We start from the raw sequence: 20,161 nt of genomic DNA on the forward strand, positions 1-20,161 counted from the left end.
TACTCCCTTCTGGATTTTGCTAAGCACTAAAAGCATGGTAACACCCAGAGCATGAAGAGCTGAGTGAGAACCCTCTGAAATGAATGGGACAGTTCAAATCTTAAACATATTTTTCATGCTCTAGGCAAATTCAGTCATCTTTGTATTTATTGATCAATCTCAAAATGGTTTTAAAGTTCTCAGCAAATTTTTACAGCTAGAGGCTTGGGTCATGATTAGTTGTGAACCCCACCACACTGTTTGCCCAACCTTTTGGAAGCAGGCAGGGTTATGTACATTTAAACCTGAGGGGACGGTTCAGTTGGCACCAAAAACAGTGCTTTTTGAGCAATAGAGCACTTGGATTCTAGAATGCACTAGACAAACTCCCATAGATTTTCCTGTTGGAAGCAAACTTCCCGCAGTGCAGGCAGAGCTCTGCTGAGCCCAGCTTCTCTCAATCCCAGCTCCGGCGTTTCTGTCATACCAAGCAAACAGAAGCTGGATGCTGACACTACTACAAGTATGGCACTTGTCATTTAGGTGCTGCTTTAAAACAGACCATGCCATAAGGTTACATGAGAAAAGAACGCAAACCTTCAGAGCTGCAGTCAGACAAGTTGTCCGTCAGAGGGTCGGACAGAGGCTCAACAGGACCAATCAGTTCGGACCCATCATGCACCTCTCCACCCTGAAAAGAAAGAGGGAGAGGAATTACTTAGCTGCTGTGCTCTATGAAAAGTCTAATTTTATAGAAATGATAGTCAAAGTTTTTAACCAGTGAATGTTCCATTAGAGTTAATGCATTTAATTAAACTATATAAACCTGCAAAATTAAACAAGGGCTTTTGGTCAGGCCATGTTTGGTTGCCGCAGACTTTGTAGGTATCTAAACAGCTAGTCTACTGCAGCTTCAGAGTCCTGAACCACACAGGCTGCAGCAGATCTACCTGCAAAGCCCAGAGTTTAACAAGGAGAGAACGGCAATGCTCCTGCTCTCATGGCATATACAGTGTGTGCCCTTCAGTGGAGGTCCCTAGCTCAGCAGGTCCCTCACTCAGGAGGGTCTGTCCATCAGACATGCCCCAGCCGTGACCCACTATCTGGTGTTGACTCGTAACCAAGACAGGACAAACAGGGAAGATAAGGCCAGGTCAGCATATAAAAAGAACATTATTCCCTTCCAAGCCTGGAAAGAATCAAAGGTAAGTGAAGTAATGGGAGCAATTAATTGCACTACAATCCACCTTAATGTTGGGGGTTTTAATTTGTGCTTTGCATCTCAGGTGCACGCTTTTCTGAAACTTTACCAGAAACTGCATCATTTCCAAGGCAGTGTTACAAACGGGCATTCCTAATCCGCCTTGAACTAGCCCAGCACATTTCCACACCAGCCAGACCGTTTTTCTGGGGTCTTTAGTACACAGATACAGTATTCCTTTCCACTGCTTCTAAGACTTCATTGTCCAAATCTATCACTCCACAGCTATTTGCACAAAAATCTGAAAAGGAACAAAACCACCCGTGAGCAGATCTAAAGGGCACTGGCTGAGCTGGTGACCGATCAAAACCTAAGGCTTTCTTACAGGAAAACGTGACACAAAACAAATCAGCCTAAATTATTACACTTGCATAACTCCCACTGTACACATACTTGCTCCTATAAAAATTAATGCCTTTCTAGTTTTATTCATTGCTTTACAAAGCCGGAAAAGATCCATTGGCAAGCTAAGACTAATACTTTTGTTAAGCAAAGGAGGCAAAAAGATCTCTGAACAAATACCCAAAACCACCAAAGTATTTCCAAAGAACTGAAAAAGTAAAAATGCAAATAAACGGAAAAGTAAAATATTCCCACTCAGCCTTCCATTCATTGTTGCCACAAAAGCTTAAAGAAAATTTTAAGTATTTTAAAGGCCTCTGCAATAACATCATGAAAACAAGTGAAGATTTTCAAGCTTCACTGTAATTTTGCCTTTGCATACATATCATTTAAGTATACTAAACATCTCAATACCACTTAAACCCCAACTCAGCCAGATGAGCATTTCCTTAATTCCAAGGAGTTACTATTATTGCATTTACATATAAATTTATGCTTATGTGTATGCAGAATGTTGGACTAAGTTACTGAAAATACAGAGATTTGAAGCACTTAATGAAAAAAACCTGCTTCAGATGTAATAAAGAGGAAGTCTGGATCAACGTACTGTCCTCTTGGAGAGTGGTTCTCACAACACTGTATCAGCAGCCTATCTGACTAGTTATATGCCAAATTTGTTGTCACAGACCTGAATCCGTAACAGGCCATATGAAAAGTCTAGACAGTCTTATTACCTTTGGTTTGAAACTATAAGCACCTACATAAAGTACAGAAACAGTGACAATACTTTTATTACTTCCCCACTGAACACCTGGATTTAACATCACAAGTTTGCTCATCACTCAATAAATACAAATTCCGAACCCCTTCACCTGAAGTTCATCTAAAACTTTCCACCTTGTAGAGGTGTGGCATGGGGTTTTTTTAAAGCCACATTTCTAGTGAATGGAAAACTTCCAGTCATTTCACAAAGCATGTCAGTTCACCTCACTGTCACTCAACAGCTTATGAAGTAAAGCAGAATCAGCACTACACTTTATTCGTATCAGTAAGAAGCAAATACTTCTGCAAATACTAACAAACCTTAAAAAACTCTTCAAGTTGTTTGCTGTTATAGAGAGCAGGGATATTGGCAGAAAACTGCAACAGATCTTCAGCACATTGCCTTCTTTCTTCAATCACAGTTTCATCAAATCGCCCTGGAACAAACACACAGATTGACAGTTTTAGAAATAACTACACATTTATTCTGCAATAAGAATCACCACGGAAAAAAAAAAAAAAGATCAAGACAAAAGCAACCTTCTGGAGACAATGCCCTGAGTCTATGAAAGTCATTCCAGCGCTTCAGGAGAACATAGCAAATCTTCAAACTTCCTATGCTCTATTGTCCCTAGAGTCCCGTCTTCTGCAATCCACTCAGATGATGCAAGCTGGCAGCTACGACAAGAATCCTTCGCCCTCTTATCGTAAGAATATGTGAGGCAACACTCTTGATTAGCCAAGAGACACTAACGGATGTCCAGTGTTATCTAACAATAAATGATACATGCACAATTTGACAACATGCCAGTCAGTGTCAGCCTTGATTACAGCCCAAATCCTGGAAGGAGCTGAGCATTCTTCACACATTCTCAAGAACAACGCACAATATGAGCGGACAGTAAACGAAATATCGCTAAAAGCCCCCAAACAGATCATCAATTCCAAGGTGCCATTCATGGAGGAGACAGAGTGTAGGGGAGATGGTAAAACCCTACTATCAGGCACTGAAGCTTTCCTCTGAAGTAGCTCCATGCAGACAGGGTCTCATCTCCTCCTGGATTCAAGAGATAAACAGAGCTGGGAAGCAGCTCGTTTACCAAAATGCATGATCCTTCCCTTCTCCCTACCCAGCACCCAAGACATTCCAATTAGAAAAAACAAATTTAAAAACAATCCCACAGTTCACCTGAGATATTAGCTTCTCAGGAGAAAGAACCCTTGGATTGCTACCTTAAATTCACATTCTTCACAATTGCACACAACTTCTTTTAGCTTTTCATATCAACATCGCTTTGTTGTTGAAATAGTTACAAGTTTACAAAAGAAAGAGAGCAGAGGTTAACAGTAATAATTGGAGGAGAATGGAACAGATATTGGAACAGCTATACAGAGGGAAAAAAAGGACTAAGAAGACAAGTTCAAGAAACAGTATTGCTGTAACAGCATGACCAGAAAAATAAGAACCACCTGTGACAGCTCTGTGGCATTAACCTTTGAAGAGAACAAAAGAGACATTGAATACAGAAGCAAAATTCATTTATACTCAGAGCAAGCAAAAACATAATCCCAGAAGAAAGTATCAAAGCAGGATTCTTTCCAGAAATTCTTCAAGTAAATAGCTCCTGCCCATGTGGTACCAGAAAAAAAATAAAATAAAACTAGAAAGACACACACATGCTCACAAGATCACAAACAAAGCTTTTGGGGGTTATTCTTCCATGAAAGGAAAGGAAAGACATCGTCGGGCTAATTTTCAGCTGGATCGGTTCCGTGACTTGTTCACCCTGCCCTTTCAGCTGCACAAACACTAGCAGCCATACAAAAGAGCGAGAAACAAGCAAGCAGAAAGAAGGCAAAGGCAACGCTACCACGTTGAGTGGCAACACTGAAATCAAGCTCTATTACACTGTCCGATGACTTCAGAGCAACACCGGGGGTGCACAAGGGCTTTTGTTTCATCCCACGCAAAATAGGACATCATGGAAAAACAATTTCCCTCAGTAAAGTGTCACAGCATGGGCCAGTTAAACCTATCTACAAAATAACATGAACACTGTTATAATGAAACAGAAAATCAATTGCAAAGAAAAAAAAACTCCACACCAAAATCACTGAAACTGAAGAAGGCCCAAAAACAGGTAACTTCTACAAGTGAGCAAAGATATATTTTAGAAGATATTTTTCCTGGTTTCCCAGGGATCTTTCTCTCCCCAATTCACTCTATCATCAAAATCCAGTGTGCCTGTCCTCATGCATGCCTCCTCAGTACTCCGCCAGACATCAGGCTGGCCGTGTCAGGACCAGCACTGCCCAGCTGACCAGGACACGTTCCCCGATTCTCCAGGCAGCTGCACACCTCAGGGCTAGGAGCTGAGCCTGCCTGGCCCTGGGCAGCACCACGGCACCCGCTCCCTTCTCACCCAGCTGCCATTGCACATACTCTGCAGAAACGCAGGTTTCCCTCTCAAATCTAGCCAACGCCAGCCACGTGAGTAAGAGGTTGGACTTTCTAATGGCACAATTACATAAGCCTTATTTTCTTAGGGAGCTGAGCTTAAAAATAAAAGTTAAAATGGACGGAGCTGTTAAAACATTAGTCAGTGTCACATTTTCCAGCTCATCAGCATCACGACACACTCTCAGGACAACCACTTAGAGAACTAGAGGACTTCAGGGGAAGGAAGAACATAGCTCAGTACTGGTTTGTTTACAGACTATTCGGCATCTTGCTGGCAGTTTCATTCTCAGCCAGCCCTGCCTAACTCGTTCCCCCTCTCCCTATTTTCATACTTTCAAGCGATCTTCTATTGCTCAACACTTCCACTACCACCCTTCTCAGTCAGATGTTCAAAGGTGCTTAGAGATTCAGCTGACTCTTCAAGCATTCCTATTGGGGAACCCTTCCTGCATCTAAATCAATGTTATTTCCACCATTATTTACACCTCTCAGGCACATGAAAACTTCGTTATAGGGACCATGTCTTTCCAGGGTTGTAGGAAGTGTCAGCTGCATTCTTAGCACGTAACAAATGCATTAGCACAGTTCTGCTATGCCTCCAGAAACAACTCATTCAAAACCATGTATAAATTCTTGTAAAGTGAATCAGGGAAAGTTAATTTCCTGGAGCAGATCTGAACAACAAAACACATCACAAGGTTTGTGTTGTTGTTTCAATTAGTTCCTCGCAAGACCTCCTATTGTACTGCAGCCCTGAGGAGAAGGACTTGGGGGTACTGGTAGACAAACAGCTGGACATGAGCCAGCAGTGTGCGCTGGCAGCCCAGAAAGCCAGCTGTATCCTGGGCTGTATCCAGAGAAGTGTGGCCAGCAGGTCGAGGGAGGGGATTCTGCCCCTGTACTCTGCTCTGGTGAGACCCCACCTGGCGTGCTGCATCCAGCTGTGGAGCCCTCAACATCAGAAGGATATAGACTGGTTGGAGTGAGGCCAGAGGAGGCCACAAAGATGATCAGAGGGCTGGAGCACCTCTGCTATGGGGACAGGCTGAGAGAGTTGGGCTTGTTCAGCCTGGAGAAGAGAAAGCTCCGGGGAGACCTTACAGCACCTTCCAGTACCTGAAGGGGCCTACAAGGAAGCTGGGGGGGACTTTTTACAGGGGGCTGTAGTGACAGGACAAGGGGTAACGGGTTTAAATTGAAAGCGGGGAGGTTTAGATTAGATATCAGGAAGAAGTTCTTCCTGGAGAGGGTGGTGAGGCACTGGAACAGGTTGCCCAGAGAAGCTGTGGATGCCCCATCCCTGGATATCTTCAAGGCCAGGCTGGATGAGGCTTTGAGCAACCTGGTCTAGTGGAAAGTGTCCCTGCCCATGGCAGGGGGGTTGGAACTAGATGGTCTGTAAGGTCCCTTCCAACCCAAACCATTCTATGATTCTAGGATACATGACACCTAATTCTTAAATATGCTACTTCACTGGGTATTTTCAAATCCATAAAATATCCTTATCTGAAGCTTTACAACATGAATAATTTTTCTGACTCACTCCTAGCAAGTTATCAATATCTGGGGGTTTTTGGTTTCTTTTTGTCAGGAGGGAGAATATTTTTCACACTAGAGTATATTTCTGCAGTTGCTGGATACAAGAGATGCTGAGTACAGATTTGCCAGTATTTTTGTAAAATACCACGTGTAGCCACATATGTGGATACCTGAAGTGTCCAACAAAAAAAATAGTTGGAAAATACTGAAGAAATTATGCTGAAGGAAGGAGAGTATTATGTTGAGGGAAGGAGAGTAATCACTTCCCAGAAATAGGTATCATAATTGCTGCATAAAAATTCAGAAAAGCTTTAACAGCTGGATGTGTTAGGACATTTTAGATTCTCATGTGCGAGGTCACCAGGTTTTCTCCATAAAATGGGTGGAAAAGGTTCAAGTGAAGTGCAGAAGAAGGGGAATGATTTCTTTTTCCTACCTGTAACAAGTTCCGTGCTTTGATGTGAGCAGCTCTGTTGCTAAAAGCATAAAAACACATGCACTTGTACACGAAAATTATCAAAAGCTGTGGTGTAAAACATGCAGCGCAGTTTAGTTCTGCAGATGTGGCAAGTCTTTGGTGGCATGAAATATGGAAGCACAGCACGACTCGTTCATTTTGAAATACATCTCAGTTCTCCACAACATCTCCTGAAACTCTGAATGCTGAACTTGAGATTCTGCTCAGGTTTAATACTTCTAACTACAAAGAAGTTCGACTGACAGAACTACCAGTGCTCATTTCGTAAGCGCACCCTCCACAAAACAATACGTATGTGTTATTTAAAGCACTCAAAAAAAAAAAAAAACCCACAAGTTGCCAGCAAGACTGACAGTGCTAATTAGTTTAGAAGCCGCAACAAGTAGAACATCACCGCAAGGAAGAAACACTGCAAAAATACTCCATTAAAGCAGCTGGAAAACATAAGATCTTAATAGAGATGGACCTTGCAGCTCACCATTAAGTGAACGAGACTGAGAAGTTGTTTGTCAAAACCCCATAATCTACTAAAATTAGATCATTTTTCTCTAGTACAAAAATATACTAGGACCGATCTGAAGACAAATGCCTTAAAATAAAATAAAACACTCAGCAGCTATTTTCTGTAGAAGTGAGATGGAAGGATACGGAGTAAAATGTTATCCTTTAAACAGAAGAATAATTCTTAAATTGAAGAGTCAGACATTTCTGTTCCTTTCAGCTAGGTACCAATCATTTCAAATTTGTTTTTCCGTTACCCTCTTTCCTGTATTCTTCTGTGGCTCAGCTTCATTCAAAAGTAGTGGGCCTTGTTTTGGTTTATTTTTAATTTCAAAGTGCATTTTGTAAATAACCACATTGAGTATTTCTGTAGATTTCCTTCTCTTACAATGTACATTGCTGTCACGTTTGTTTAACCAATACAATAGAAGAAGAATGTCTTTCAGAAGAGATTTCACTCCCTTGCTTACAGAGCTAGTGTAAAACCAGCTAATTTGCATTTCTGGCAATTCAAATTTATTTATGACGTGAGAAGCCATTCTCTCTTCCACCCTGATTTTTTTTCACCCCCCTCTTTCCTCCCCTATGAATAGCTACCATATTTTCTACCTGAAGTTAAATTATGCTTTGCAAATACTTGATTTTTAAATAACTTGTCCAGTGAGCACTCTACTCTGTAAACCAGACCTAGAAGCTATAGCAGCAGTTTGGATTCCGGTCATATGCCAACGTCAACTTGTCCAAAGCTGTTCACATTATTTAAGGACCTCAGTGCCATGCCTACATGTAGCCGTCATCAAGAACAAACACAGTATAGCACTAACTAGCAAAAATTACAAGTCTGTGGCAGTATTTGGTCCTGAAACATCAAAAGGAAAATTTGTGCTTTCCAGGCTGAGGTTTTGCCTCCAAAAGTTCCATACAGTTTTCCCGCACCCAAGGCAAAGGGAGACAGCCAGCAAATACTGCAACATCACCATAACCCCGGGCAGTATTATAGTGCTGTCACATAACGTGGTGCAAAAAGGGCTGACTAAACCACCTCACTTCTGGCGCTTTCCAAACTGACAGGCTTGACTATCCCAAAGTAATAGTAAATGCCAAAAAAAACCCACAACACCTTATGCCAAAAAGCATAATAGACTAAAAAAGCAACACATGCCAAAAAACACCAAAAGCATACAGGATGCTAAGACACACTAAAACCATGATACAGGGAAAAATACATGTAAAAGCATGCAGTAGATGTGTGCTCAAAAATGCAAGCCAAACACCGGATGATAAAACACGTTAATATGCACCACAGAGGAAAAATGTGGAAAAATACACACTAGATGCATGCCTAACACCACTAAAATTGCCAAAAATTATACACAAACTGCAAAACCAGGCATTAGGTGAGGGCCAAAACACAGCAAACACTGGCTGGATGCTAAAACGGGCACAACAAATGGAAAAAACATGCAAAACCATGTGTGATAATAAAGACTGAAAACAGGCACAATGCATGGAAAACGTGTGCAAAGACACACAAAAGCATGCACTACATGCATGCCAAAAAACACCAAACATTTTAGCATTTTGAGTGTTCAGCAAGATATATGGGGGGAACCACAAAAAAGCATATGATAGCAGGATGAAAAAATAAAAATATAAAGCCAAACCCACTCTGGATGCTCAAAACACTTAAAACCACATCACAGATGCACAGCAAAAAATGCCATAAGTATGCTGTATGCTTAAAAACCCATCAAAACATCTTTGAAACACCCACTGCAGCAACAACTCAGAAACCAAAACACTATTCCAAAAAAAGGTGCAAAAATGTTGGGGGGAAAGAAAAAAGTGCAGGGGAGAAGCATGCCAAAAAACGCCGAACATGCTGGACGCTCAAGACACCACCACAGCAATGCCAAACATGCTGTGAGGACACTTCAGGAACCAAAACCCACACAAAAAAGCCATGCAAAGATCTACAACAGAAACCTTGACCAAAAAAAAGAGCACATGGCAGATGCCTTCAAAGAAATGCCAAACGGGCTGGACACTAAACACCACACAAGGTACATAGAAAAACCAAACACAGGCTGGAAGCTTAAAAACAATCACAGAGAAAAAGCCAAGCACCACATTAAATCAACTTGTAAACACCATGGAAAGGCCTTAATAACCCCAAAACATCTTAGGCACTGAAAAGACCACCCCAAAACACCTTATAAATGGAAAAGCCTGCCAAAAACCACATTAAAAAAAAGCACATGGTAGACTCATGCCAAAAAAAATGCCAAACCCATGCTGGAATTTTAAAAACCTGTTAAAAGGCCCAATGATTGCACGCAGTAGATGTGTACCAAAAAAACACCAAATATACTGGACACAAAAAAACACTGAGTAACTCCTAAAAACCTACTGAAAATCATAAAGTATATGCATGCCGAAAAAAAAAAGACTATAAAAGAAATTCTGGACAGAAATAACACTGCAGCAACACCCTAGAAACCAAAACCACACCTAAAAACGCCCTAAATCCGTACCAGGAACCTTCCCAAAAAACAGAGCACATGGCAGGTGCATGCCAAAAAAAACCCCACCCAACATGCTGATCACTAACTACCATGCAAGGTGCATACAAAAACCCATGAACACAAGCTGGATACCTAAAACAAAACCAAAAAAAGCGACAAAACCAACTCGTAAACCTCATGGAAATGCCTTAGTACCCCCCAAAAAGAACCAACAAACTCAAAAGCCCCCCCAAAACACCTTAGAAACAAAAAAGCCTGCCAAAAACAACATCAAAAAAGAGTGTGTGGTAGATTCATGTAGAAAAAATGCCAAACATGCTGGACATGTTAAAAAAATGCTAGAAAATGCTTAAAAACACAGCAAAAATCATGAGGTATATTCATGAAAAAAGCTAAATCTAAGAAATGCTGGTCAAAACAAAGAAAAAAATAAACAAACATGCCGAACATTTTATGAACAAAAAACCACACCAAAAAAAGGTCAGAATTCACACCAGAAACCATGCTGAAAAAGACAGCACATGGTAGATGTTTGCCAAAAAATGGCAAACATGCTGGTTGCTGAAAAACACATAAGGTACACACACAAAAAAAAAAACCAAACACAGGCTGGACACTTAAAAAAAAAAAACAAAACAAAACCACTCCACACTAAAACAACTTGCAAACCCACAGAAATGCCTTAGTAACCCAAAAATGCCTTAGAAACTGAAAAATCCACAAAAAGCGCACCAAAAAAGAGCGCATGGTAGGTGCACACCAAAAAAACACCGAAAACCCTGGACTGTCAGCAGTGCCTTAGAAATGCCTTAGAAACACTCAATAAGTGGTAGATGCATACCCCAAAAAAGGCCGAACATGCTGGACACTTAAAAACCCACAGAAAATTATGTAGTAGGTGCATGTTATAAAACGCACTAAAGAAATCTTGGACACAAGAAAAGTTGCAGCCACACCTTAGGAAACAAGAAACGCAACCCAAAAATGCCCAAAATCCCCATCGGAAACTTTGCCAAGAAAAAAAAAAAAAGGCAGCACATGGGAGATGTTTTCCAAAAACACCAAACACCACACTAAGTGCATACCAGGAAAAAGCATAATCACAGGCTGGATGCTTTAGAAAAATGATACACTGGAACAACTCATAAATGCCACAGAAATGCCTTTGCAACCCAAAAGCACTTTAAGAACCAAAAAGGCCACCCAAAACCAAAGCAAGAGCACCCGGTAGATGCATGCAAAGAAACGTTACAATCCTTGGCAAAAAGGCTTGAAAGCACATGGTGGATGCACCAAACCCATTCCAGATAGTTATCAAAACTTTAGAAACTCCTCAGAAACCCCCACAAAGCATAGAATGTATGCAAAAAAACCCACCAAACATGCTGGACACATTAAAACTTGCTGAAAAACCACTTAAAAATCCACTGGATATTGTGTGAGACACATATATATATACACACATGCACACCAAAAAAAAAACCCAGCAACAGTTTGTGCTAAACACAAAGAACACATGCTAATTAATAAATAAATAAATAAACATAACTCATTGCTTAAAAAGAGAGTGGTAGGTGAAGTTCTATATGGAGTCATACCACTTCACTGAAAGTCCACCTACAGCTCATTCATGATGACATATACATCAGGATTAAATTAAGACCTTTGGCTATTAAGAGCGAATTATTGTTTACCATATATTTCTCATGTAGAGTAACAACCGTCCTATGAGTTGTTCTGGTGAAACAGTTAACTGCCGTAAGTAAAAGTGATCTCAAAAGTCTAGCTAGATAAAACTGATAATTACAATCAAACTCCTAAAACAAAAAACATTTTTCTGCAACCACCACTTGATACCTTGCTATACCTCATCACTAAAAATCACAGACAGCTCGTATACAAAAATCTTTGTTCATGGTCCAAGTGCTGCTCACAAAGCTAATGTAGGCTTTATGCTCCTGGAAACAGGGCATGTACGTTGTACTGATACAGAAGATGTAAAACAATAAATATCTGGGGTGACATCTCTAACGTGGGAGCAAGGACATGGCTACATAAAAGTATCAAGCTGTGATACCAGCACACCTACAAGTACGACACAACAAACCACACAGTTGAGTAGTAAAAGCACATGGAAAAGAGTTCCATGCAGCCACAAAACAAGAGGTTTTAGATAGATAGATAACTGAGTTATCAAAGAATTTCAGCAAGTCAGGAAGAAATTATGCTTACCAAATACTATTGCTTTTGCAAAAGGTGGAAAGAGTTCTGTCTGCCTGCATAGGTTCTTATGAATTTGCCAGAGATCTTTGTGCAGTTTCTTGAAGTCACTGTATCTCTTCCAAACGACTATCTGAAGCAAAGAAAGGGGAGAGAAGCATTAGTGAGGTTCATTGTTCCTACTGCATCACACCACAAATACGTATTTTTATCAGGCCGCTACTTTCAGCAAATACGTTTAACGAATATACAACTGGAACTGCTAACTGTAACAACCATTGAAAAAATGGTCATTATCTGTCCTCAAGACCCATTCTGACTAACAAGGCTAGAGTGCATAGGAAAAAAATACTAAGTAAAAGCTGAAAGAAACAGAGTGGGCAAAGACAGTGCTGTTTCAGTCACACTGCGACCCACAGCTGCATAGGGAACCTCTAAGAGAGGAAACAAAGCCAAAGAGGAGTGCTGCACTATCCAATGCTCAGTAGCAGCATGCTGGGCTCGGTGCAGCTGCAGGTACAGGAAAGAAACACAACAGCAAAAGAGAAAACGAGGGAAGAGAAATCAATACAAGTAAGGAATTCCAAATCTCTCAAGGAGGCCAACTAGTGATCAGGCCACCAGAAACAATACTTTTTTCAATGCTGTACTTCCATCTAATCCAATATCCAGGAAGTGGATGATTAGCGCTTCTTGAGCGGCATGCAAACAGAATAGAAAACAGCTCAAGATGGTAAGGTTTTGAAACATCAAGTTACTGTATTGTCAGCAGTTGGAGGCAACAGGGAAAGGTGCCAGAAAATAAGAGCATGAGATTCCATATGACTAAAAGCATATTGTTTTTACTGCTGCAAGTGATCTCCCAATAGCCAAGACGAAAAAAATAAATATCCATAAGTAGCTTGCATAGCAAAAGCCATCAAGGTCATCCTCAAACCTTTGCCAAGCTCACGGAAATCACGCCTCTGCATGCTTGCGGCTCAGCAAAGGTAGCAAAGTTCCACTCTAATGTACACCTTAGAAGCCAGATGTGGAAGAAGGACACATTGTACTTCAAGGCCCAATGAAGCACAGCCAGCATTTCATAAAACATATGTTAGACTTGTAATACAGCAAGGTGCTTGTCATGGCTACAGCCAGCAGATCTCTATTAACTCACATGACTTATCTTTTCCACAATGAAAAACCCTTTCTCCTCCGTGAATGAGTAAGAGGAAAAACCCCACAAGACTACCCTAGCTACAATTGCGTCACACGCCATGTTGCCACCATCAATCCCCAGAAGCAAGGAAATTAAAGTCCGCTAGCCTTTCTGTACGTATGAACTCCTCCACAGACAACTTCATGTTAACTTCTCATCCTTCTGAGAAGAAAGCCCTTACAAGGTTATCTTCCTTCCTGTCCCAGCAACAATGGGTGAGGATATCTTGAATTATAATGGGCTGCAGAGGGAGATGCTGTATCAAAGGCTTGTATCACCAGTTAGAGGTGGGTGACAGAAAACTGGCTGATAGAGCTGAGGTCACAGTACGCAGCCTTACGTACAGCTGTACGTATATAACGTACTGACAATGCAGAAGGGACATGAGAAGAGACTTCTGAAGGAGCAGGCAGGCACAGCTAAGTGGGCCCATACGGGTACAGAGAAGGGGGTTGCATGAGACAGAGCATAAAGCAAGAGGGTGGAGGTGTGCACACATTTTTTGTCTACTGAGTTTCTAATGGAGCATTTTGGAATACTGAGGTAGATTTATTTTTAGTGGGAACAGAGCATATTCTTTTTCTTTCAAAGGCTTCTTTTTCTGTCATAGGAAGCCAGTATAACAGAAAAGCTCCCAGCTTACGTGGCTTCTCTTCTAGAATTCACCCTCATAGCAACTACCATCTAGGATGTTCCCTTTAGTAACTAGGAACTCTCAGATGATTGCTTAAAACAGATGTACAGCACACCTAACATGCTACCACATGCAAAATCATTACTTGGATACAGTGAAGGGTGGAAGAGGGCGATGACCAAGAAGTTCATGGAACATTCCAGTCTTCTTACAGACCAGGGTTTGTGGAATCCTGCATGGCTAACCTACAGCCATAGATGAAAGCAATGACTAAAAAGATATGCTTATGCTGTTGTTTCAAAACTACTTAACGTATTCATGCAATACTCTAGCTGAAAGACACAATATATTTTTCTGAGGAATGGTTCATCAACAGCTGCTTTAAAGTGGTTTTCCCACAAATTAAGATTAAGGTAATGGCAGAATGTGTTCATGGATAGGTTCAATTCAGGAGTCTCCCTGGAAAAGGTGAACATCAGGCTACAAACTACAGTTACACAGTTCTAAAACCAGATCCATGACCATCTGATTCTGATAGGCCATTTTAATCTCCTAGAGATTAAAAAAAAAAAAAAAAAAAGGCAAAAAGCATGAATGCTTATGTTTGCCTGATTCTCAGGATTTTAAAGAAGGATGCAACAAAGGAGTGTTAGCTGTGTTAGCCAATTCTCACCTCTGCCAAGCCACTAATCAGTAACTCATGTTTGACCAGAGATGCAATGAATTCATTTATGGGCTCTTCTTTCATCAACTATCCAGGTTCTCCTCAACTGTAGTAAGAGACTGCACCAGAAATTGAACATATGCATATGTTACATAATGTCTGAAAAGCCATAAGGTTGTGCTTTTGAAGGAAGATTTTGCATGTACATAGTATAATAGTACCAATGTCAAGCCATTAGTCCAGAAGAAATCAAGAGGGGAAAAAGAGTTTTTTAATCTAAAATAAAAAATCCAAAACCCCAAACCCACAACCCACACACATGTGATGTAATTTTTTGTCTCAATAAAATGATTCCCAAGAGTCTTTTGAGGTATTAAAGAGGCACAAGAATGCATCAGACCCTTATTCAGAGCCTTTTCAGAAGCAAAGAGTAAGCAAGTTTTAACAAATTATATCACTGGAAAATACTTAAGGAGCCTCAGAGAGAGAGAGGGGCATAATACATGACTTGCAGTCCAATCTCTCAATTACTCCTACGCTCCTCCCTTTTCCCTCTTCACTAATAGACAGTAATGATATAGGCTTTTCAGTGAAGTATTGGTTAAAGAGGAAAAGAGTACCTACAGCTGAGACCTAAGACTCGGATTGTGGACTGATCTCTAATTTTACCCGTAGGTGTTAAGTAACCATCAATTTGCCAATTCCAACCCTGAGAAAAGAGCTTACAAAGTTATCAAAGCAGTTTTGTCATCAAAAGACACTTTACTGCCAAAGACTTTGTTTCAAGTCATGATTCATCACTGAAGGATGAATTGCAACATGTTATGCTGGCTACTGTTTTTAACTATGAAAGCTAAAGACAAATGGAAACACACAAAAAACTCAATTACAGTGAGGAAACAGACAAAACTGCTAAATTACATCAAAGATGCTTCAAAAGGCATAGTTTGATACACAAAGACATTTGCACAAGTTTAAACTGTTACCTCCTGGACATCCTCTGGATTTTTTCTTGAAACAATCTGAAAAGCAAAACAAAAAAAAAGACAAACATGTAAGCAGTTGGATTTTCAGTCTGGAGGTTGAAGAGAGTAACACACAATGATTTGTTGCTGAAGAGAAAAATCTGGGAAAAGGAGAACAGTTGCATGTTCCTCCGCGCTTAGAAACGCTGTAATTTAGTTTTAGAGAAGTCTAATATCCAAATACAACATGGTGAGGTATTTTAGCAGCAGAGTCAGTTGCTGTGATTAGAAAGGAAGGCGTGCATTCTAGGCAAAATGGCACAGAAGGCACCTCACGAAACAAAGCTACACAGAGCACATCCCCCATCATCTTTTCCAGTCTCTTCCTATTAATTCATATTAGGGCCACATCACTCCCAATAAGCGCAGCTAATTAAGGCTACTTGGCTTCATCCAAGCTGCACACAGCCTCGCTGTGAATGTGAAGCTTTGCATTTCCTACGACAGCGTTTCCACTTTACTTACAGCCATCAATGCGCACACATCTGACTCTCTCCCTGCGTATTTGTTTCTTCTTAAACAGTCTTTGCCTATTAATTATTAATTACTTTGTCCAGAGGAAAACTGCAGTGAAAACGAGGCTTGGCTACACACCATAAAGACAACTGTATTTTGTCAGGATTTTTTTTCTTTAAATAAATATTGATCGCAAAAGCCTTTGTAATCCAAGTTTTGTATTGGGTTTATAAACAGCAGTAAGAGCTTACCCACCCAAACAAATCAAATAGACATCTTTAATTCATAATCGCAATTACCCTGTGCAAGTCAGTATAGCCTTCATTATAACTCAGCCAAAGCTGTTAACAAAATAATTAGCCTATTGTTAGCTAAAGCAAAATAGGGCATTCTCAATCCAAACCAACTACCCACACGCTGACACGCCCCAGAATAATTAATGCTGTGGATAGGTGATGCATATAGGCACGCACAAGGAGTCCACGCCACTTGCTCTCCAGAGGCTAACACATCACTCCGCTGTACTGCGAGTGCCACGCAGCTGTTGCTCTGAGATGGAAGTCACTGCATCTGTGCTTTCCTCCTGCTAAGTGACAATAACATACCCCTCATACTTCCCACAAACTAGCTCTCTTCCTCCCTTTCATTTCCCAAGACTCTTCACCAGTGCCTCTCAGACCTCGTAACTCCAGTTTACTACACAGCCCAGCCACTGTAATCTTACACACATTTTGGAGGCGACAAGACAGAAAAGAGAAGTGTTATCCTCTCTAGCAAGCTCCCAGGAGACCTACAACATTTTCCTTCACAAGTCTCTTTCTCTCACCTTGCACATCAAGGTCCTCTTCTTCCAGCGCAGTCTACATTCAGAAAACCTTCCTCAACTTTTCCTCACTCTTGAGTAATCTAACATTTGGCAACTTCACCAAATTTTAACCTTGGCGGTTGTTGCTCCTTCATTCGCTACCAGGCAGTTCATAGGTACAACTGGTGAAATATTTCTAACCTTCTTTTCTCATAGGTGGCGTACTTGATGTAAGCAGCCTGTAGAGCTGGGGGAAGAAGATATCCCAGGCATGGCTACACATCACAGAAGAACACCAAAGGGCACACGCCAACTGCTTTGCTTTGCAGTTCACCTTTAGTTAAAGCCTTGCAACAGTTTTGGCAGCTAGGTAAGTTACCAGATGGGGAGAAGGAGACACAGAGAGATGAGTAATTACCCAGCCGGTTAGTAAGAATCTGGAATAAAACACAGAGGCCCTGTTTCACACTTGTTCTAATGTTACATCGCCTTCTATAGCTACCAGCCATGCCAACTTTAAGTCAGTATGTAGTAATTTATGTGTTGTCCTACTTTGTTCCTCATATCCTTTTCTGAAGGTCAACCTCAGAAGAGGTCTGCCCCTTCGATCCAACCTATAATCAACCTAGAGGCTTGGCAAGGATGATCCTATGCCCCAAATTTTCAGTGCACCTTTTTAATACTTCCACAAGGATCAACGCAGTCAGCTCCTTCTGCAAATCTGTAACGCAAGTAATCTATTTTAAAAAATACCATTAGGATACCCAGAAATTACTTAAGCAATGCGCAATTACCGCGTCAGCCTCTGAAAACAGAGATCCTAAAACAAAGTATTTCCCATTGTCTAGTTCCTTCTCTGACCTGCAGATATCCAGCATAACTCATTAAAATTTTAATTATCATTAATAATTACAATCTTCTCAACTATCTGAACTTTTATTAGTGGCCTGTATTTTCAGATATCTTTAAAGAACACTCCTAGTATGGCAACTTGCCCGTATCTCTTTCTGTTCTCTAGCCTTTGGAAATGGATATAAAACCACCAATATTCATTTAATCTTGTCTGCACTTACAATTATTTCACAGTTTACAATATATATTCTCTATATACAACAATATATTCTCTGCTATACAAACCAACCTTTAAGAAGCAGCTGCAATAAGGACACACCAACTTAGCACTCAGAAGGGACTGCATGGGTAATTGTGGCTTTGGGTAAGGTGTTTAAGACACACTAAACAAGTGCTTTCTCATCCATAATTCTTAATCTATCCTTATATTGGAACAGAAAGTTCCTTTAACTTTGTTTCACAAAGGATTAACTTAGAGATGCTGAAAGGAACTAGAAATCTCCCCTAGCATGTACTGAGTACCCTAGATGTCAGCTAGAAGGGTAGTGAACACAAGGGGAAGATCCACCTCACGTTTTTCCTGGCGGTCCCCCAAAGTTGCTGATCAGCAAATACAGCTGTAGTGCTGTGATATCAACCATGGAGCCAGATCACTGCAGGAACAGGAGGGAGGAATAGGAGGAGAGAAAAGGGAGGGTAAGAGATATGTACACTGAATTATTTTTAAATCTTTTTGTTCAGCATCTAACTCCCCAAATCCTCACTTCAAGTACTACATAACAGATTGCCAGACAGAGCCCTACTGAAACAAAAGTTACTAATACGTCTACATTTGTGAATCCAAAGTATCCTTTGCTGCATAAAAGAGAAACAGCTTTCACTCTGGGGATTTTAGATATCAAAATACACTGAAGAACTAATGATCTCTGGTTAGCTCAGTTTAATTTGGACAGCTCACCGACTAATCAGCTTCTTGAGCTGCACTAAATCACACGCACTCAGCACACCACCCAATTCTGCACTGCCTCACTTAGAAAAGTACCAGAGCATCTACAGCTTAGGGGACATGGAGAAGGAGGGACATTCCTCACTAGTTAGTCACCACTTGCTTTTGAACAATTCTGCATTAACCAAACAGAACATTTTAACTGGCTTTAGCCAGCAAGAACCAAGTCACCAGAGTGAAATAAGCAGAAGTCTCGGCTCATCCCTATTATTCCCCATTGCACTGACACAACTTCTTAGGACACACTAGAGACTTAGCCCATCATAAGCTCCTGCAGAAATATGCAATGGCACTATTTTCCTCCTTGCCTCTATCTCAAGAAAGGCTTTTAAGATTAAAACATCATAGGGGTAAACAACTTTTTTTTTCTCTTAACAAATACTACATTTTACTGGACTAAAAAGAATGTTTTAAACATGTCCCATGTTTGGTGGACTTGCATACATATATTTGACAAAAAATAATTTAAAATACTATTTTTAATTCCACAGGTCACATAAAGTGATCGTATTTGAACAACTTGAGCACTACAACATACATACGCATACAGAACAATGTATTCTCTGAATTAAGGGAAGGGTGCACATAAACATACGTTGCTGTCGTAGGCAGAACATCTGCAGCTTCAGTAACTACAAATCACAGGTCATTTAAATAAACTCTGTCCCTCTATGGCACTTTCTGACGCTCTCAATACATCCCTCCATACCTGTGACCCAAACTCCCACTCCTCTTGCACCTATCTCCATATATTTACTTACTGCCCTCCCTTTTTTGGCTTAAAGAGGAAAGCAGAGGAGAAATGAAAGCAAATTTCCCTAAGGGAACACATGGAGCTTTTGGCAAGACTAGCACCAGGCCAGCTCTCCAAGTACCCCGTTATCTGCTCCTGCTTTCCTTCTCCTCCTACTAGGCCTCTCTCACTCACCCACACTCTCTCCTGCGCAAACGGTGCTGAACCCCGGGCACGCGCAGCCCTTCCGAAAGGGGCCGTCTAAACGCTCAATGCGAACAGCTCTGCGCTTCCAGCGGGGGTGGGCTGTACCTACACGCTGCTCCCTCGGTTCTCCTCAGGAGCTGACTGCACGGGGGGGCAGGCGGGAGGACGGAGCAATTCCGCCGCACCCTGCGCAAAGAGGCTTTGGGGAGAAGGGAGAGGGGAAGACAATGGGAGTTGTCTGGGTTTAAGCCGTTCTCGTACTCTCTCCAACAAACAGGAGAGAACTGACAGCTGAGGGCAAAGCACGTCTGAGGCGATTAGAAGGTTACGGGAAGCTACAGGTTTGCAGGAGGGGACCGAGGTGCAGCTCAGGGCCGCCGTGGCCCTGAAAGCGGATTCCACGTCGCGACCGGCCTGCCCCGCGCAGGGCACGCCAGGATCCCCACCGGCAGCCCGGCCACAGGCTCTATTCCGCACGCAACGGCGGCCTGAAAGACCAAGTACGAGGCG

At 41.4% G+C, this 20,161-nt stretch overlaps 1 protein-coding gene across 1 annotated transcript in view; it reads right to left on the minus strand.

The window, feature by feature from the left end:
* LOC104507390 (ribosomal protein S6 kinase delta-1-like) overlaps positions 1–16,063 on the minus strand; it is a gene marked incomplete at its 3' end in the record, with an annotated part of 36,622 nt that extends 20,559 nt beyond the window's left edge. Inside the window, exons 1-5 of the mRNA XM_010148645.1 lie at positions 16,058–16,063; positions 15,554–15,589; positions 12,081–12,201; positions 2,666–2,781; positions 577–670 (exon numbers count right to left, since the gene is read on the minus strand). Of these exons, the coding sequence (XP_010146947.1) occupies positions 577–670; positions 2,666–2,781; positions 12,081–12,201; positions 15,554–15,589; positions 16,058–16,063 (373 nt within the window). The remainder of the gene's footprint in view (positions 1–576; positions 671–2,665; positions 2,782–12,080; positions 12,202–15,553; positions 15,590–16,057) is intronic.
* Positions 16,064–20,161: the final 4,098 nt, after the last annotated feature.

This window comes from Eurypyga helias, unplaced genomic scaffold, assembly GCF_000690775.1.
Source record: "Eurypyga helias isolate BGI_N326 unplaced genomic scaffold, ASM69077v1 Scaffold31973, whole genome shotgun sequence".
NCBI lineage: Eukaryota > Metazoa > Chordata > Aves > Eurypygiformes > Eurypygidae > Eurypyga > Eurypyga helias.